Source organism: Canis lupus, chromosome 18 (genome assembly GCF_011100685.1).
Source record: "Canis lupus familiaris isolate Mischka breed German Shepherd chromosome 18, alternate assembly UU_Cfam_GSD_1.0, whole genome shotgun sequence".
NCBI lineage: Eukaryota > Metazoa > Chordata > Mammalia > Carnivora > Canidae > Canis > Canis lupus.
In genome coordinates, this window is record NC_049239.1 from 42,396,313 (window position 1) to 42,417,724 (window position 21,412).

Genomic DNA, 21,412 nt, shown 5'->3' on the forward strand with positions numbered 1-21,412 from the left:
GAGACATACAGAGGGAGGCAGAGACATAGGCAGAGGGAGAAGCAGGCTCCATGCAGGAAGCCTCATGTGGGACTTGATCAGGACTCCAGGATCATGGGATCACACCCTGAGTCATAGGCAGGTGCCAAACTGCTGAGCCACCCAGGCATCCCTTGTTGGAGTCTTTTTATGGAAATGGTGGAGACTATTTTTGTGAGATCACTAGTTATATCTTTGAGCTGTTAGCGGTACAGATACAATCTTTAGCCTTAGTTATATGAGGCCTTTCAGAAGTGGGTTGCATTAAAAAGTGGGCCCTTTTCTAATGGCTGGAACTCTTCTATCAGGCATTGTATCTGTCTTAGACTGCTATATAAACAACTGGATGTTTCTTACTTTCACACTTCCCCCTGACAATTTCCACTCAATATGTATTTATTAAGCATCTACCATATGGAAAGTACAGTACTTGGTGTTATGGACATAAGGATGAACCAGGTGAAGATACCCAAATTTTGCCTACTGGTAGGGTTGTTGAAGATATAACCAGGCAATTGCATAGAGTTTAGTCCCTCTGGGAACACTTAACCTGAGCCTGGAAGATTAGGGAGGGTTTCCCAGAGGAGTTGACATGGTAAGCTGAGATCTGATGATGAGTTACAAGTGATCCAACTGAGAGGGTCAAAAAAAGGATTTTAGTTAGAGGACATAGAAAAAGAGCATGGCATATCTGGACAACCATGGAGCACTGATCCTGAAAGACAAGAGTTAAAGCTAAAAATACAGGGATGTGCTCAGTGTAACTGGGCACAGAACTGTTTTTAAGGTGTTTGGAAATGTGGGGAAGAGGTGGCATTTTGTGTTAGCACAATAGCTAAGAAGTCCTAAGATCATCTGTTCCTACCCTCTTCAATTTTTTTTTTTAAAGAGAGAATCTTTTTTTTTTTTTAAGATTTTATTTATTCATAAAGACACAGAGAGAGAGAGAGGCAGAGACACAGGCAGAGGGAGAAGCAGGCTCCATGCAGAGAGCCCGACGTGGGACTCAATCCAGGGTCTCCAGGATCATGCCCTGTTCAATTTTTAGATAAAAGTTCCAGTTTGATCTGGATGAACAATAGGATTTTACTATTATTTTGCTGTATCAAATAGGCAAAATTCCTGTGAAGTTTTTGGACTCAGTTCCAAGAGACGAAAAAAGTGGGAAACTAGAATTTAATAACCACATTATTGCAGTGATAATCAACCAAAGCTCGAGATATCTCTCTGTCTCTCTCTCTCTCTCTTTTTAAAGTAAGCTCTAGGCCCAACATTGGACTTGAACTCACCACCTCAAGATCAAGAGTTGCATTCTCTACTGACTGAGCCAGTCAGGTGCCCTAGTACTAGATCTTTTATTTATTTATTTATTTATTTATTTATTTATTTATTTATCTATCTATTTATTTATTTATAAAGATTTTATTTATTTATTCATGAGAGACAGAGAGAGGCAGAGACACAGGCAGAGGGAGAAGCAGGCTGCATGCAGGGAGCCTGATGTGGGACTTTTCCCAGGACTCTAGGATCACACACTGGGCTAAAGGCAGGTGCCAAACCGCTGAGCCACCCAGGGATCCCCATACTAGATCTTTTAAAAAGCATTTTTTTTTTAATTTCAAGGAAATTTATTTTATTTTATTTTATTTTATTTTATTTATTTTATTTTAATTTCAAGGAAATTTAATAACAAACACCTTATGGTTTAAACCAAATTGACAGCCTCATCACTCCCTATCACCTTGAAAATAAGAAATTAGCATTGTTTTTTTACTGAGTTGTGTCATTATTGTTTTTTCTTTATTTTTTTTAAGTTCAGTCAATCAAAAGATAATATCAGAAGCAGTAAAGAACAGCAGTTTTAAGCACAGATTTTGAGTAATTCCAATAAGGTTCTGGGCCCAGATCTACCACTTACTTGAGCCATATGACCTTGAGCTAGTTTTTTTTTTTTTTTTTTTTTTTAATTCAAGTTTATTTAAACTGAAAAAATGGGTGTCTAGGTGGCTCAGTTGGCTGAGTATATGACTCTTGATCGTGGCTCAGGTCATGATATCAAGGTTGAGAGGTTGATCCCCACATCAGGCTCTGTGCTCAATGAGGAGTCTGTTTGAGATTATCCCCCCTACCCCTCTAAAATAATAAATAAACAAATCTTTATCTTTTTAAAAAGTTTTATTGATTTATTCATGAGAGACACAGAGAGAGAGGCAGAAACATAGACAGAGGGAGAAGCAGGCTCTGTGTGGGGAGCCTGATGTGGGACACTTGATCCCAGGACCCCAGGATCATGCCCTGAGCCAAAGGCAGATGCTCAACCACTGAGCCACCCAAGCGTGCCTGGTAGTTCAATTTTTAATCTTTGGAGGAACCTCCATACTGTTTTTCATAGTGGCTGCACTAATTTACATTCCCACCAACACAAAGGGTTCCCTTTTCTCCACATCCTCAGCTAACACTTATTATTTCTAGTCTTTGGGGAGGAGGATAATTTTTTAATAGATTTCTTTTTTTTGTTTAGTTTTTTTTAATTTTATTTTATTTAAATCCAATTAATTAACATATAGTAGACTTTAGTGATTCATCACTTGCATATAACACTCAGTGTTCATTACATCATATGCCCTCCTTAATGCTCATCACCCAGTTACCCATTCCCCCCCACTTCCCCTCCAGCAACTCCTAGTCTTTTTGATTATAAGCCTTTCTAACTGGTATGAGGTGATTCTTATTGTAGTTTTGATTTGCATTTCCTTGATGATTAATGATGTAGAGCATCTTTTCATGTACCTGTTGGCCATCCATATGGCTTTTTTTTAAATTTAAATCTTTTTTTTTTAATTTTTATTTATTTATGATAGTCACACAGAGAGAGAGAGAAAGGCAGAGACATAGGCAGAGGGAGAAGCAGGCTCCATGCACCGGGAGCCTGACGTGGGATTCGATCCTGGGTCTCCAGGATCGCGCCCTGGGCCAAAGGTAGGCGCTAAACCGCTGCGCCACCCAGGGATCCCTAAATTTAGATCTTCTGAATAGATATTTTGTTTCCTATGAAATTGTATGAATTCTTTTTTTTTTATTTTATTTATTTATTCATGAGAATATAGAGAGGAGAGAGAAAGGCAGAGACACAAGCAGAGGGAGAAGCAGGCTCCATGCAGGGAACCTGACATGGGACTCGATCCCGGGTCTCCAGGATCACGCTCTGGACTGAAGGCGGCGCTAAACCGCTGAGCCACCCAGGCTACCCAATGAATTCTTTATATATTTTGAATACTAACCCCTTATCAGATACTTGACTTGCACATATTTTTTCCCAGTTAACGGTTGCCTTTTCATTTTGTTTATGGTTTTCTTTGCTGCAAAGAAGCTTTTTAGTTTGATGTAGCCCCACTTGTTTATTTTTGCTCTTGTGTCTTGTGCTTTTGGTGTCAGATTAAAAAAAATCATTGCCAAGACCAATGTCAAGGAGCTTAAAGCTGCCTGTGGTTTCCTCTATGAGTTTTATGATTTCAGATCTACATTCAAATCTTTAATCTATTTTTTAAGATTTTATTTATTTATTTGAGAGAGAGCACATGCACAAGAGCAAAAGCGGTACAGAGGGAGAAGCGGGCTGCCCTTCGTTCAGGGAGCCTGATGTGGGGCTTGATCCCAGGACTCTGGGAACATGACCTGAGCTGAAGGCAGCCACTTAACTAACTAAGCCACCCAGGCGCCCCCTTTGATCCATTTTGAGTTTATTTTATTTTATCTATTAGAGAGAGAGTGAGCATAAGCAGGGGGAGTGGCAGACAGAGGGAGAGGGAAAAGCAGGCTCCCCATGGCAGGGAGCTCAGTGCAGGGCTCCATCATGGCCTGAGCCAAAGGCAGACACTCAACTGCTGAGCCACTCAGGCGTTCCATATATTCCTGACTTTATTTATTTATTTTTTTTTTTATTTTTTTATTTTTTTTATTTATTTATTTTTTTTATTTTATTTTATTTTTTTTTTTATTCCTGACTTTAAAAAGAAGCTTGGCACACCTGGCTGGCTCAGTCTGTGAAGTATGTGACTTTTGATCTTGGGGTTGTGAGTACAAGGCCCATGTTGGGTGTAAAGATTACTTAAAAATACAATCTAAGGGGATTCCTGGGTGGCTCAGTGGTTTAGCGCCTGCCTTTGGCCCAGGACGTGATCCTGGAGTCCCGGGATCGAGTCCCGCCTTGGGCTCCCTGCATGGAGCCTGCTTCTCCCTCTGCCTGTCTGCCTCTCTGTGTGTGTCTATCATGAATAAATAAATAAAATCTTAAAAAAAAAAAAAGTTGTATAAACTTCTATTGTATATGCTTTTTGTTAAAAATCTCTTCATAGTCTTTATGGAAAGAAGCAAGACAGTTAATTTACAAACAAATTAGAAACATAGGGTGAAAATTTGGTTTGATTCAACTAAACTAGTCACTTGAATAATAATTATGATAATCATATATTACTTTTAAATAAAACTTTATTTATTTTGTGGGTTTTTTTTTTTTAATGTTTTCTTTCAGAGTGGGTTCCACCTCAACCAGAATATTTCTATCAACCTACAGGAAATGAAAAGTTGCCAGAAATTGTAGGAGAAGAAAAAGGCACAGTTGTCTATCAATTAGATTCAGGTATTGTTATTTAAGTTGATGATTAATCATGACAGAGTTATAATAAATATATTTTGTATAATAACAATGGTTTTTAAAAATCTATAGTTTTAAAAAAAAAAAAAATAAAATAAATAAAATAAAAATCTGTAGTTTAGTGATAAATAAATAGTCTTTCCAGACCAACCTGAACAGGGAGCCCTGAAATCCATGGCCAATCAGCTTTAAAATTTCATTTGTATTTTAAAATGACAGTACCAGGCAGCCCTGGTGGCGCAGCGGTTTAGCGCTGCCTGCAGCTCAGGGTGTGATCCTGGAGACCTGGGATCGAGTCCCTTGTCGGGTTCCCTGCATGGAGCCTGCTTCTCCCTCTGCCTGTGTCTCTGTCTCTGTCTCTCTCTCTCTCTCTCTGTGTCTCTCATGAATAAATAAAATCTTTTTTAAAAATAAATAAAATAAAAAATAAAATGACAGTACCTTTTTCTAATAATTCTAAGCCCATTTTAGAGCTTCTGTGGGGCAGCCCCAGTGGTGCAGCAGTTTAGCGCCGCCTGCAGCCCAGGGCATGATCCTGGAGACCTTGGATCTAGTCCCATGTTGGGCTCTCTGCATGGAGCCTGCTTCTCCCTCTGCCTGTGTCTCTGCCTCTCTCTCTCTCTCTGTCTCTATGAATAAATAAAATCTTAAAAAAAAAAAAAGAGCTTCTTCTGTGTCATTCCCCTTCTTAAAAATCAGATTATTGGATATTCAGGGGACTTGCTCTTCTTTTCTCCATCTTTCTATTCATTAATGAGTACTTTGTAGTATATGCATATGACTATCATTTACTATGTGGTTTAAGTAAATTCCATTAATTTGCAGACTTCCTACAGTAAAATCCGTGTCTTTTTTTTTTTAATGATTTATTTATTTATTCATGAGAGACACAGAGAGAGAGGCAAAGACATAGGCAGAGGGAGAAGCAGGCTTCCTGCAGGGAGCCCGATGCGGGACTCGATCCTAGATCCCATGAGTCAAAGGCAGATGCTCAACCATTAAGTCACCAGTCATCCCAGAATCCATGTCTTTTAAAAAAATGTGTAGAACACTGTACCCAACAAAAATAGCAAAATACGTATTTGTTTCAAAAGCACATGGTACATTCCCCCAGTATACATACACTATATGTCGGTTGTTAAGAAAGTCTTGAAATCACACAAAATATATTTTCTGACCACAACAAAATTGAATTAGAAATTAGAGCCTAAAAAAAACAAAAACAAAAACAAAACAAAAAAAAGAAATTAGAGCCTAGGTGGCTCAGTCAGTTGAGCATCTGACTCTTGGCATCGGTTCAGGTCTTGATCTCAAGGTTGTGGCTTTAAGCCCAAGTCGTGGAGCCTATTTAGTATTAAGAATTTTTAAAAATCGACAACAGAATGAAATCTGGGAAATATACAAATATGTGGAAATTGAATAGGACATTTCTAAGTAACCCAGAAGTTAAAAAAGACATAAGAAGAGTTAGGGGATCCCTGGGTGGCACAGCGGTTTGGCGCCTGCCTTTGGCCCAGGGCGCGATCCTGGAGACCTGGGATCGAATCCCACATCGGGCTCCCGGTGCATGGAGCCTGCTTCTCCCTCTGCCTATGTCTCTGCCTCTCTTTCTCTCTCTGTGACTATCATAAATAAATAAAAATAAAAAAAAGAAGAGTTCAATGTTTTCAACTGAGTAAAGATAAAACAGCGTATCAAACTTTATGAGATGCAGGTAAAGCATTGCAGGGTAAATATATGGCTTTAAATGCCTGTATTTGAAAGGAAGAAAGATCTCAAATCAATTACCTAAGGTTTCATATTAACGAATTAGAAAAATAAGCACAAACTAAGTCCAAAGAAACCAGATAGAAGGGCATAATAAAGATAAGAATGGAAATCAGGGATCCCTGGGTGGCGCAGCGGTTTGGCGCCTGCCTTTGGCCCAGGGCGCGATCCTGGAGACCCGGGATCGAATCCCACGTCGGGCTCCCGGTGCATGGAGCCTGCTTCTCCCTCTACCTGTGTCTCAGCCTCTCTCCTCTCTCTGTGTGACTATTATAAATAAATAAAAATTAAAAAAAAATGGAAATCAATGAAACAAAAAACGGGGGATGCCTGGGTGGCTCAGCAGTTTAGCACCTGCCTTCAGCCGAGGGCATGATCCTGGAGTCCCAGGATCGAGTCCCACATCGGGCTCCCTGCATGGAGCCTGCTTCTCCCTCTGCCTGTGTCTCTGCCTCTCTCTCTCTCTGTCTTATGAATAAATAAATAAAATCTTAAAAAAAAAAAAGAAATAGAAAACAGGAAAATAATCTGAAAATCAAACCAAAAGTTGGTTGTTTGGAAACATCAATCAAAATTGACAAAACTTTAGCTAGATCAACCATGAAAAAAGAAGAAGAGACACAAATTATCAAAATCAGAACTGAGGGGACAGAAACATCAAATCACACTAAGATAGCTACAATAAAAATAGACAATAACAAGCGATGATGGGTAAGATGTAGAGCCAGTGGTCATAGTAACATTTAAGGCAGAAAGGAGATAAGGGCGCCTGGCTGGTTCAGTCAGTAGAGCATGCTAGAGCATGTGGTTCTTGATCTTGGGGTCATGAGTTCAAGGTCCCTATGGAAGTTGGAGAATAGAGTTTACTTAAAAAAAAAAAGAAAAAGGGCAGCCCAGGTGGCTCAGCGCTTTAGCACCTGTCTTCAGCCCAGGGCGTGATCCTGGAGTCCGAGGATCGAGTCCCATGTCGGGCTCCCTGCATGGAGCCTGCTTCTCCCTCTGCCTGTGTCTCTGCCTCTCTCTCTCTCTCTCTCTCTCTCTCTCTCTCTCCTCCCCTGTGTATTCTCATGAATAAATAAATAAAATCTTTTAAAATTTTTTTATTTATTTATGATAGTCACACAGAGAGAGCGAGAGAGGCAGAGACACAGGCAGAGGGAGAAACAGGCTCCATGCACCGGGAGCCCGATGTGGGATTCGATCCCGGGTCTCCAGGATCGCGCCCTGGGCCAAAGGCAGGCGCTAAACCGCTGCGCCACCCAGGGATCCCAATAAATAAAATCTTAAAAAAAAAAAAAGACAGAAAGGAAATATAATGTTCAAGAGTAATGAGCCAGGAAATAATAGGGAACCTTCCCAAGGAAGAAGAAGTAGTTTTGAATTAATAATGTCAGGATGGGGGCACCTGAGTGGCTCAGTTGGTTGGGCACCTTCCTTTAGATCAGGTCATGATCCCAGAGTCCTGGGATCAAGCCCTGAGATGGGCTCCCTGCTCAGTGAGGGGCCTGCTTCTGCCTCTCCCTCTTCCTGCAGCTCCCCCTACTTGTGCTCTCATGTTCTCTCTCTCTCTCTCTGTCACATGAAGTCTTTAAACAAAAATAAAAGCAGTCTCACTGAATTTGTCTGAAAAATTGCTACCCCAGGGGCAGCTGGCTGACTTTTCAGTGGAGTAAATGACTCTTGATCTTAGAGTTGTAAGTTTAGGTGTAGAGATTACCTAAAATCTTTTAAAAAATTGCAGGGGCACCTGAGTGACTCAGTCAGTTCAGTATCCAACTCTTGGTTTTTGCTCAGGTCTTGATCTTAGGGTCATGGGATTGAGCCCTGAGTGGAGCTCTGTGCTCAGCAAGGAGTCTGCTTAAAGATTCTGTCTCACCCACAGCATTCTTCCTCTTCCCACCCCCCAAATAAATAAATAAACAAACAAAATTTTTAAAGATTTCATTTATTCATTTGAGAGAGAGAGAGAGAGAGACAGAGCATGAACAGGGGAGAAGAGACAGAGGGAGAGGGAGAAGCCTACTCCCTGCTGAACAGGGAGCCTGATGCAGAGCTGGATCCTAGAACCCTAGGATCATGACCTGAGTCAAAGGCAGACACTCAACTGACTGAGTCACCCAGGCACCCCAAGATATTTTTTTAAACCAAAATATTTTTTTAGGTTTAATTAATTAATTTGTTTGTTTGTTTGTTTGTTTGACAGAGAGAGATAAAGTACAAGCAGTGGGAACAGCAGAGGGAGAGGGAGAAGCAGATTACACCTGAGCCAGGAGCTTGATGGAGGGCTTGATCCCAGGACCCTGGGATCATGACCTGAGCTAAAGGCAGATGCTTAACCACTGAGCTACCCAGATACCCCTAAAATATTTTTTTAAAGTTACAACCCCACCAAAGAGATAGAAAGAAGTGATGGTTATCTAAATTTTGTTAAAATAAATTTTATAATTTTTTTTGTTTTAGTATCAGTTTATTTTATTTTTTTAAAGATTTTATTTATTTATTCATGAAAGACACAGAGACAGAGAGAGAGGCAAAGACACAGGCAGAGGAGAAGCAGGCTCCATGCAGGGAGCCTGACGCGGGACTCGATGCTGGGACTCCAGGATCACGCACTGGGCTGAAGGCAGGTGCTAAACCACTGAGCCACCGGGCTGCCCTTAGCATTATTTTATTTTATTTATTTATTTATTTATTTTAATTTTTTCTTAGCATTAGTTTATTTTTTTTTTTTTTTTTTTTTTTTTTTTTTTTTTAGATTTTATTTATTTATTCATGATAGTCACACAGAGAGAGACAGAGAGGCAGAGACACAGGCAGAGGGAGAAGCAGGCTCCATGCAGGGAGCCCGACGTGGGATTCGATCCCGGGTCTCCAGGATCACGCCCCGGGCCAAAGGCAGGCGCCAAACCGCTGCGCCACCCAGGGATCCCATCTTAGCATTAGTTTAAAGATAAAATTTTAATCCTAACCTTTTCTTTTTTTCTAATTACTACGATATTTTTGTTCCCTTCTTAATTTAGCCAAGCCAATTCTTTTTGAACTTCTAATTTTTTTTTATATTTATTTTTTTTATTTTTTTTTTAAATTTTTTTTTCAATTTATTTATTTATGATAGTCACAGAGAGAGAGAGAGAGAGGCAGAGACACAGGCAGAGGGAGAAGCAGGCTCCATGCACCAGGAGCCCGACGTGGGATTCGATCCCGGGTCTCCAGGATCGCACCCTGGGCCAAAGGCAGGCGCCAAACCGCTGCGCCACCCAGGGATCCCTTTTTTTTTTATATTTAAATCTGGAAGGATATTCCAAAAAAAATTACATAGAGTATACTTTATTTTCTCTTTTTTTTTCTCCTTTACCTTTTTTTAAATTAATAAATAGGTGCCTTTTTTTTTTTTTTTTTTTTAGAATTAAGATTGTAAACTTTTTCAGATGCTGTATGTGGAATATCATTTGTCAACCTGCTTTTAAATTAGGGCTTAATTGGGTACAAACAGTATCTGATGCCAGGGGCACAGCCACACAGCAAAAGGCAGCCACACAGTCTCTACACCACTGTAAAGGTCCTCAAAGAAATCTGATGTTTCAAATGAAAAATCTCAGCAAGGATGGTTGAAAATCTGAATATTCATTATTCTTGACCTCGAATGGCATTGAACACATAATGGAACTCAGTAAATACTGGTTGGATGAATGGAGTCTAAGTGGAACCTACCCTAAATATAGTGTGTCTCATCCACAGTGCCCACTGAGGGTTCCTATTTCACCAGTTCCAGAGTGGGAGGCAAGCGAGGGATTATCAGGGAGCCGGCTGTCATGCTGCAGGGACCCGAGGATAATACTCTTCTGTTTGAGTCACGGTTTGAGAGCGGGAATCTGCAAAAAGCTGTCAGAGTGTGAGTAACAGGAATTTCCCAAAGGGGCAATACCTGGAGTGAGTGACACATTCTTTAGGAGTCATATTAGGAGTCAGGAGTGTTTTCAAGAAAAAGAGAGGTGGTGAGAAAAGGTCATGGGGATCAAGAATGGAATAATTGTGACTCATTCTCCCCCAGAGCACAGATTTATCTACATTGTTTTTTCTGCTTGTGAAAGAAATTAGTGCTCATTTACAATTTGTATTAATAGGGGCACCTGGCTGACTCAGCCAGTAGAGCGCCCAACTCTTGATCTCGGAGCCATGAGTTCAAGCCCCACTTGTAGGTAGCAATTACTGAAATAAATGAAATCCTTAAAAAGTTTTTTGTATTAACAAAAATGCATAACATTAAAAATATGAAGTCTTATAATCATACCCCCCCAGATTCAGCAACTGTTAATAGTTCAGTATATATGCAGTAATTTTCCCCCTTTTTCTGTGTATGTAACAAACAGAAATTACTCATTTTTTAAAATAAGATAATGGGGAACCCTGGGTGGCGCAGCAGTTTAGCGCCTGCCTTTGGCCCAGGTCGCGATCCTGGAGACCCGGGATCGAGTCCCACGTCGGGCTCCTGGTGCATGGAGCCTGCTTCTCCCTCTGCCTGTGTCTCTACCTCTCTCTCTCTCTGACTATCATAAATAAATAAAAAAATTTTTTAAAAATAAAAATAAAATAAGATAATGGTATGCATACTGTTTTACAAATTGCTTTTTGCTGGGATAGCTCAGGTGGCTCAGCAGTTTAGCGCTGCCTTCAGCCCAGGGCTCATGATCCTGGAGACCCGGGATCAAGTCCCATGTCTGGTTCCCCGCATGGAGCCTGCTTCTCCCTCTGCCTGTGTCTCTGCCTCTCACTCTCTCCTCTCTTTGTTTCTCATGAATAAATAAATAAAATCTTTTAAAAAATTGCTTTTTTGCCAATTGATAAATTTTACTTACTTTTAAAGATTTTTATTTATTTCTTTGAGAGAGAGAGAGCGCACAAGCAGAGGGGCGGGGCAGGGGGTAGAGGGAGAGGAAGAAGCAGACTCCTCACAGCAAGGAGCCCAATGCAGGACTGGATCCCAGGACCCTGGGATCACGACCTGAGCTGAAGGCAGATGTTCAACCGACTGGGCCACCCAAGCGCCCACCAGTTAATAAATTTTAGATGTTTTCCTATAGTAGTACCACAGGTTTACGTCCTTATTTTTAACAATTCATATTATTCTATTTTATGGGTATTCCATATCTTATTTACCTTGCCTTCACTGATAGAAAATTAAGGTGTTTACTATTTTTTGTTTAAATTAATAGAATTAACATTCTTAGGATTTATATTTTTATCATTTATTTATTAAGATTTTTATTTATTTATTCATGAGAGACAGACAGAGAGACAGAGAGAAGCAGAGACCCAGGCAGAGGGAGAAGCAGGCTCCATGCAGGGAGCCTGATGCGGGACTCGATCCTGGGTCTCCAGCATCAGGCCCCAGGCTGAAGGTAGTGCTAAACTGCTGAGCCACCCAGGCTGCCCGCATTATATTTTTAAATATTTGTGGTTTTACAGGATAAATTTTAGAAATAAATTTGGTAGGTCAAAGGGTTTGAATACTTTAAGTATCACTATTTTTTCCTAAACTGCCCTTGAACATGATTCCAGTTCCTGTCACTAGTGTGTGAGAGTGACTGTGTCCCAAGCTGGAATATTCATGAGTTGGAGGGAAAATAACAGCCTACTGTAATTTGCATTTCTTTATTTCTTTAAAGACCTTATTTATTTATCTGAGAGAGAGAAAAAGAGAGATAGAGCAGGCACGCACAAGCAGGAGGGAAGAGCAGGCTCCCCACTTAGCAGGGACCCAGATGCAGGATTCACTCCTAGGCCCCTGGGATCTGAGCTGAAGGTAGCCACTTAGCCAACTGAGCAACCCAGGCACCTCTGTAATTTGCATTTCTTGACTTAAGCTTGTGGGTGAGCATCTTTTCAGGATTTGGCATTTGTATTTCCTCTTCTGCACACTCATCCTTCTACTTTTCAATAAGGTGAATGCATTCCAGAAGTGCCCCCTCAATGATCAAAGGTACAATAACACCAGAGGTGGAGGGGTCTTCTCCACAGTGGTTACCTCCAGGATGTAGCCAATAGCCAACAGAGGGCTCTGGCTTTGCTGCTGTTCAGGGAAATGTACTGAAGTGCTACTGAACACTCCAGAGAGATACTAAGAAGCTCACAGAGCTTCCAAACACCCCAAGTAAACTTTCTTTACCCAAATTTCTTTTTTTTTTTAATTATAAATTTATTTTTTATTGGTGTTCAATTTGCCAACATATTTACCCAAATTTCTACCAGCCTAATAGTGTAAGTTGGGGAACTATGTAAATTAGAAAATTAATAGTTGATGTAGTAGGCTTTCCGGTTGTAATAAGATCTATTTTTGCCAGGGGGAAACAATGCACTTTTTGGATTTGTTTTTTGAGAGAGGGATGTGGGGTTACAGAGATACTCTTCTATTTTCTCCATTGCAGAGATACCTATGAGTATGAACTCACCTTGCGAACTGACCTCTACACAAACAAACACACTCAGTGGTTTTATTTTCGTGTTCAGAACACTAGAAAAGATACTACCTACCGCTTCACCATTGTCAACTTGCTAAAACCCAAGAGCCTTTATACTGTAGGGATGAAGCCACTCATGTACTCCGAGCTGGATGCCAACACCCACAACATTGGCTGGAGGCGAGAAGGAAATGAAATCAGGTACTATAAGAACAACACAGATGATGGACAGCAGCCCTTTTACTGTCTCACGTGGACCATTCAGTTTCCGCACGACCAGGACACTTGCTTCTTCGCACACTTCTACCCCTATACGTACACTGACTTGCAATGCTACCTGCTGTCAGTGGCGAACAACCCGGTGCAGTCTCAGTTCTGCAAGCTTCGAACATTATGCAGGAGCCTCGCTGGGAACACCGTCTACCTGCTCACCATCACCAACCCATCCCGGACCCCTCGAGAGGCAGCTGCGAAGAAAGCTGTGGTCTTGAGCGCCAGAGTCCACCCTGGAGAAAGTAATGGCTCTTGGATCATGAAAGGCTTTTTGGACTTCATCCTTAGCAACTCCCCAGATGCCCAGCTCCTCAGGGATATCTTTGTCTTCAAAGTAGTTCCTATGTTAAATCCAGATGGAGTGATTGTGGGGAATTACCGGTGTTCGCTGGCCGGAAGGGACCTGAACAGGCATTACAAAACCATTCTGAAGGAGTCTTTCCCTTGCATCTGGTACACCAGGAACATGGTCAAAAGGTGAGCCCCTTTGTCTGTTGATCTTCTTTGAACGCCGGGTGGGAGGGCTCTTCTCATGTAGGACTCCGGGCGGGGCTTGGGAGACCATCTTTACCATTCTGTTTGCAGTTATATGGGTGTGTTCAGTTTCAAATTTTTAAGTCCTGTTTCATCTTTGGGTTGAAGCTGAACATGCCACATTTCAGCCAGAGGCATTTAAGTCAGAGAAGTTCATAGGCCTTCATCATGAAGCATGTATAGTAATAATAATAGTACCTAACAATTAGGCAGTGTTTGTATAGAGGGGGCAGGCAATATTCTCAGTGCTTTACACATGGGACCCATGTAGAGGTTGAGCCTTCACGTTAAACCTCTGACCGTAGGCACAGTCAGTATCCCCAGTATGTGAGTGGTGAGGAAATTAAGGCCCCAGAAGGTCAAGCAACTTGCCCAGGTCATAGAGCCAAATAGTGGCAGAGTAGATGTTTGAACACAGGCTCTCAGGTTCCAGAGTCTGAGTTCTTTATTGCCTCTTGTAGTGCCTCTCGTAGAGAAAGAATAGTAAATAAATCAGTTCATATTTTCCAAGCCTGTGTGAAAGCAGTTGAAGGCTATGATGTAATGGCACCCATCTTACAGGGAATGGAACCACAGCATAGAAGAATCTGTGGGTGCACACCCCCAATAACCAGATCTGTGTGAAAGGGTGGGAGTTGTGTTGGGCTTTCAGGCTAACTGGCTAAGAGCACGTACTTGGGAGTCGGACAGGCCTGGCTTTGAGACCTGGTGTCACTACTGGCTGGTTCTATGACCTTGGAAGTGATTGTACCTCTCTGCGCTTCAGCCTTCCTGTCTGTGGAGTAGGGCTAGGCTCATCTGCCCAGGTGTTTAACTGTGAGGATTAAAGGAGAGGATCTGTGTCACCTGCTCGGCACAGTGCCCTGAACGTTTTATGTGTCATTACTGTCATCCTCTTCATGCTATCATCATCATTATGGAGAAGGTGACCATGTTTGGAAGACTGAGTAGGTGCCCTGGGTGAGGAGGAGACCAAGGAACTGAGCCTTACAGGAACTGGCCCCAGAAATTCAGGAACCCAGGCTTTCTCTGTTTCTCTTTTTCATTCTGACACTTAACAGCCTTTCTACTTCTGTCCCTCTTTCCCCAGGTCTGCCCCAGGGTGGGCTTTCTTTCAATAGATTTCTTCCACTTCCTTGTCAGCTTACACAAGGCCTACCCACCACACCCTTCCACATCAGGACGTTTTCATTTCAAGTACCTGGCTGGCAGTGGCGAGGAGTGCTGGTAGCATGTTGCTTGAGGGTGGGGGTATGCAATGGCTGAGGGTGGAGATAGGGTCCTTTGAAGGGGTTGACATTTATTTTGTTTTATTTTATTTTATTTTTTATTTTATTTTATTTTTTTAAGATTTTATTTATTTATTCATGATAGTCACAGAGAGAGAGAGAGAGAGAGAGAGAGAGAGAGAGGCAGAGACACAGGCAGAGGGAGAAGCAGGCTCCATGCAGGAAGCCCGACACGGGATTCGATCCCGGGTCTCCAGGATCGCGCCCTGGGCCAAAGGCAGGCGCAAAACCGCTGCGCCACCCAGGGATCCCTGACATTTTTTTTAGAGGGAAGGCAGCAACCACATATTTATTAAGGTAGAAACTATAAAAGGTCCTTGATTATTTCATGCACGTGGATGTCCACTGAGTCCTTTGTTTACCCCTCTCAATAGACTTCTGGAAGAAAGGGAGGTTCTCTTGTACTGTGATTTCCATGGCCACAGCCGCAAGAATAATATCTTCTTGTATGGCTGTAAAAACAACGATCGCAAGTACTGGCTTCATGAGCGCGTCTTTCCTTTAATGTTAAGCAAAAACGCACCAGATAAGGTAAGCACATAAGGTAATTATCCATCCACTGCCTAAGGAAGAATTCACTGCATCCTATATGCCACTTTGCATCTCTTTTCAAGGTGAACCTTGAAAACTTGTTGCACAAAAGAAGCCAGACCCAAAAGGCCATATTTTTGTGATTCTATGAAATGTTCAGAAGATGCAAATCTGTAGAGACAGAGAGTCCTTTAGTGGTTGCCTTTGGTGCGGAGTGGGAGGGTGGCATCACTGCTGAGAGATGCTGGGTTTCTTTTGGGAGATAATGAAAATGTCTAAACTTAGATTGTGGTGATGGCTGCTCAACTCTGTGAATTGTGAAAAGAATGAATTTTATGGTATGTGAATTGTATCTCAATAAAGAGGGGGAGGTAGACGGAGAGAGAATCCTTTTTTTTTTTTTAAAGATTTTATTTATTTATTCATGAGAGACACGGGGGGAGAGAGAGAGAGAGAGAGAGGCAGAGACACAGGCAAAGGGAGAAGCAGGCTCCATGCAGGGAGCCTGATGTGGGACTCGATCCCGGGACTCCAGGATCACGCCCAGGGCCGAAGGCGGCACCAAACCGCTGGGCCACTGGGGCTGCCCCTGGGAGACAGAATCTTAAGCAGGATCCATGCTGAGCCTGATGCAGGGATCGATCTCACAATCCTGAGATCATGACCTGAGCTCAAATCAAAAGTCAGATGCTTAACCGATTGAGCCATCCGGGTGCCCCAGGGATCTCTCTCTCTCTTTCTTTCCTTTCTTTCTTTCCTTTTTTCTTTTCTTTTCTTTTCTTTTCTTTTCTTTTCTTTTCTTTTCTTTTCTTTCTTTCTTTCTTCTTTTTTTTTTATATTTTATTTATTCATGAGACAGAGAGAGAGAGAGGGGCAGAGACACAGGCAGAGGGAGAAGCAGGCTTCATGCAGGGAGCCTGATGTGGGACTTGATCCCAGGACTCCAGGATCACACCCTGGGCCAAAAGCAGGCACTAAACTGCTGAGCCACCCAGGGATCTCTTTCTTTAAATAAAATGACACCCAAATAATGTGTCTTGTAAAAAAAAATACATAAAAAATTTTAAAAATGATGTTCAGAACCCAGTATCTAAAACAATTAAAAGCAGAGCTGTACTCATTGAAGACAGATAGAGGGCTTGGAATCTTGCCTAGTTGGCCTCGTCAGTCCTTGTGTCAGGAATGCCCGAGGCTCCTCAGTAGAACCCCTGGATTCCAGGGTGCAGAAATTAAAAACCACTAGGTGGAAACATACCTTCCAACTGTAAAGCATTTTCAGCAGGATAAGATAGGTTGGGATGAGTGCCAAGTATATGTTACAAACCTCAATAAGGAAAGAGGGTTGAGTGGTCATGAAAGACAATGGAGCATATTGAACTCCGAGCTGAGAACAGTAAGTCAGAGGGAGTGAGAGTTCCGGGCAGAGATTACAGGGGTGAGGCATACGTCAACCATAAATAGAGGATACACTCAGCTGGATCCAAAGACTCAAGTTGGGGAAGAATAGAAAATAAATCTTAGAAAAGTTGGCCAGTGTCTTGAATGCCAAAGTAAGCCAGCATTCCCAAATAGGAGTTCAAGGAACCCTAGTCCTTGAAAATGTCCCTGGGAAAGATGGGGAAGGGAAAAAGGGGACCCAGGGAGTAAGAAGTAGAATGTGTACTCTCTCTCCTTTGGAGACTCACAGTCTACAATAACATATTAAATGCTCTGAGAAGTCCTGCACAAGAAGTCTGTGTAATTTTGTTCACCCTTCATCCTCCTGACTAACATGACCACAGAACTCATTTTCTCTTCTGTAAAACCTGTTAACATCCTGTAGAATTACTATTTTAAGGAGCATACTTTAGGAAATAATACATAGACTGCCAGGAAACCATTCTTGTATCATATAAATGAATCTTAGACATCTTACATTTGCCAGTTTAGGTTTAACAGAGGCTTTTGGTTTCTCTTTAGTTCTCTTTTCAGAGTTGTAACTTTAAGGTGCAAAAGTGCAAGGAAGGAACAGGCCGAGTTGTGATGTGGCGCATGGGGATCCTGAATAGCTACACCATGGAATCTACCTTTGGGGGGTCCACCCTGGGTAAGTTCTCTTTTTTTTTTTTTTTTTTAATTTTTATTTATTTATGATAGTCACACAGAGAGTGAGAGAGGCAGAGACACAGGCAGAGGGAGAAGCAGGCTCCATACACTGGGAGCCCGACGTGGGATTCAATCCCGGGTCTCCAGGATCGCGCCCTGGGCCAAAGGCAGGCACTAAACCGCTGCGCCACCCAGGGATCCCAGTTCTCTTGCATATCGTAGGTCAGCATGACAAGGGGAAGCCAAGCAAAGTACAGAGGGCATGAAATCCCTTTGAGTGCTGGAGAGATGATTGACCTACAGGATTTTCTTAACTGCTCCTTATGCTGAATTTGACCAGTGTAAATATGAGTGTGAAATGTAATCCTTGCTGGGGCAGTAGAGCAAAGTGGTTGCTGGGGACCTAGAATCAGGCAGATCCAGGTTTGAATTTCAGCTCCATTTACAAGTTGTGTGATCCTGGTGCAGTTACTTAACTCTTTTTTTTTTTTTTTAATTAACTCTTCAAACCTCATTTTTTTTAACTGTCAGTAATAGGTAATAATACCTGCATTATAGGTACTACCTAATGAGATAATGCACATAAAGCCCTTGGCACAGTGCCTACCACAGATGAACTCATTAAGATTTAATAAGAAATGTTTATGGATTTTTTTTTCAGGTAATAAAAGAGATACTCACTTTACCATTGAGGATCTAAAGTCTCTAGGTTATCATGTTTGTGACACTCTTCTGGATTTCTGTGATCCCGACCGAACCAAGGTAAAAATGGACTTTCAAGAAATGTGGTGATGGGGGCACCTGGGTAGCTGAGTCAGTTAAGCATCTTCCTTCGGCTCAGGTCATGATCCTAGGGTTCCGGGATCAAGCCCCATGTCAGACCCCCTGCTCAATGGGGAGCCTGCTTCTCCCTCTCCTCTCCACTTGTGCTCTCTGTTGCTATCTCTGTCCCTCTTTCACATAAATAAAATTAAATAAATAAAATAAAATAAATAAAATAAAATAAATAAAATAAAATAAGTAAAATTAAATAAATAAATAAATAAAAATAAAATAAAATAATAAAATAAAATAAAATAAAATAAAATAAAATAAAAAATAAAAACACCCTGCAGGTCTACTGTTATTTTTTTTTAATTTATTTATTTATGATAGTCACAGAGAGAGAGAGAGAGAGAGGCAGAGACACAGGCAGAGGGAGAAACAGGCTCCATGCACTGGGAGCCCAATGTGGGATTTGATCCTGGGTCTCTAGGATCGCGCCCTGGGCCAAAGGCAGGCGCCAAACCGCTGCGCCACCCAGGGATCCCCTACTGTTAAAAAAAAAAAGAAGAAGAAGAAAAGAAATGTGGTAATGCTACTGTGATCAGTTGCACTGGGTCTCAGCCCAGTGAGATTATAGATGGTTTTTATTTTCCTCTTAATATCATTCTGAAGTTTTTATAATCAATAAAAGTAAGAAAACCCCCAAGCCTGCATACTCTCAGCAAATGCCAAGACCTCATAACTCACCAAGAAGGTAGAAGCCTTCATGCCAACTATCCATCAGCACATACTCCCTCACTTTGCCTTTCAGAAAAGCAGGAGTCCTTTCTCACCTCCAAAACTGACCCTGCCAGCTTTTGTGCACCTGCCAGCTCCCCAGCCATGCCCCTCCCCCCGACGTCTTGCCTCATTCATTCTTTCCTCCTTTTTCTGTGTCCTCAGTGTTTTCGTCTTCTTACTTCTTCCCCTAAACTGCACATGTTCTCAGGCTGCCCCTATCCTGACTCATGCACAGGTTTCCTTCTGTCTCATTTCTCTAACAGAGAGTCAGGATGGTATTTCTATTTCCCTTCATCACTCAGCTTCTTAAAAGGGAGTCTGTGCTCATGGGCTTGATCTAACTCTTCTCCTATGTCCCCTCTCAGTTGGGGCACTGGGGACATGTGATATGTACTGCTCTGGGTGCAACTTTTCACCTGTTTAATGAAATATTTATTTATTTATTTATTTATTTATTTATTTATTTAAGATTTTATTCATTCATTTGACAGAGAAAGAAAGCACAAGAAGGAAGAGCAGCAGGCAGAGGGAGAAGGAAAAGCAGGTCCCTTGCAGAGCAGGGAGCCTGATGCAGGGCTAGATCCCAGGACCCTGGGATCATGACCTGAGCTGAAGGCAGACACTTAACTGACCGAGCCACCCAAGTGCCCCAATAAAACATATTTAGAGGAGAATTTGACCACAGCATGGCCTGTTAAATCACATCTGCCATAGGCCAAAATCTGAATAACACTATTCTAATGTTTCCTTCCTTGCAATTCAAAAAAATAAAATAAATTAGACCTCTGCATTATTTACTATCGCTGATAGCCAGGGGAAAGTGCCTAAAGCAGTGTTCACTAATGTTCTGCCCTAGAAACACGTTTACTACAGTGCATATAATTTATGTTAACATGTCCTTACTAGCAGAGGTGACAGCCTGCTCATCTTTTATGTCCCCAGCAATAAATAAAGTGCCTTTCAGCATATACTGAGTAAAATGCTTGGTAAAAAAAATTAATGAATAAACATAAATACTCTTTTTTTCACTCCCACAGTTCATGCAGTGTCTAGCAGAGCTTAAAGAGCTCTTAAAACAGGAGATCCATAAGAAATTCAATGAACTTGGACAAGATATGGATTTAGAAGGAAATTGGAGTGACATCTCTTTGTCTGACATTGAATCCAGGTAACTTCATTTCAGAGAAGAACCAGAGAAGTTCAATTGTTTTTTATTTGTTTTCATTTGCTCCGCTGTATCATTGGTTTTGAACCTCAGGTGCACAATATTGATTAAATCACAGCACGCTTAATATATTTCATTTCTTCAATAACTATATACTGAGTGCCTGTTCTTTGACAGCCTCATTTCTCGGTTAAGAAAGTGGGCAGGCAGTATGTCTAGGGCCCTTAGGCAATTGTAAAGCCTTTGTCTTTTACTCCAAGGGATACGGAAAGCCTGTGGAAGGTTTTAAGTAGAGAAGAGTCATGTTCTGACTTGGGTTTTAGTTTCAGTAGGAATACCTTGGTTGCTATGTGGAAAATAGATTGCAGAGAGGAAGGATGTAAGCAGGGACATTCATTAGGAGCCTCGTGCAATAGTACAAGTAAATATAGATGGTGGTCTAGACTTGAGTAGTTATAGTGGTTAGGGGTAGATGTAGATGGTAGGGGTAATTCTAGATGTATTTTGAAATTTCAAACCTTAGGATTTTCTTATGGATTGGATATGGAGCATGAGAGAAGGAGAATGAGTCCATAATTGGTTGGATAGAGTTGCTCACTGAGATGGAGAAGACCAACGGGGTGGAAAAGGTTGGGGAGTGGTGAAGATCTGGAGGCTAGTGTTGGACATGTTCAGTCAGAGACATCTATTAGAATCTTTTTTTTTTTAATTTTTTTTAAATTTTTATTTATTTATGATAGAGAGAGAGAGAGAGAGGCAGAGACACAGGAGAGGGAGAAGCAGGCTCCATGCACCGGGAGCCTGACATGGGACTCGATCCCGGGTCTCCAGGATCACGCCCTGGGCCAAAGGCAGGCGCCAAACCGCAACGCCACCCAGGGATCCCAACATCTATTAGAATCTTAATGGAGATATTGGATGGGTAATTGAATATATGAGTTTGAGTTCAGTGGAGAGGTCAGATAGTTATCACTGGATGGATGATATTTAAACCTTAAGACTAGGAGTGGCTGGGTGGCTCAGTCGGTTAAGCATCCAACTCTTGGTTTTGGCTCAGGTCATGATCTCAGGGTTGTAAGGTCGAACCCCTCGT

General features: G+C 41.7%; 1 protein-coding gene across 1 annotated transcript in view; it reads left to right on the plus strand.

Annotated features, from left to right (window-relative positions):
* The window catches only part of AGBL2 (ATP/GTP binding protein like 2), a 42,913-nt gene that overhangs the window by 8,802 nt on the left and 12,699 nt on the right, over positions 1-21,412 (plus strand). The window contains 7 exon segments of the mRNA XM_038563272.1: positions 4,550-4,657; positions 10,178-10,331; positions 12,865-13,647; positions 15,368-15,524; positions 17,484-17,610; positions 18,271-18,371; positions 20,192-20,322. Of these exon segments, the coding sequence (XP_038419200.1) occupies positions 4,550-4,657; positions 10,178-10,331; positions 12,865-13,647; positions 15,368-15,524; positions 17,484-17,610; positions 18,271-18,371; positions 20,192-20,322 (1,561 nt within the window).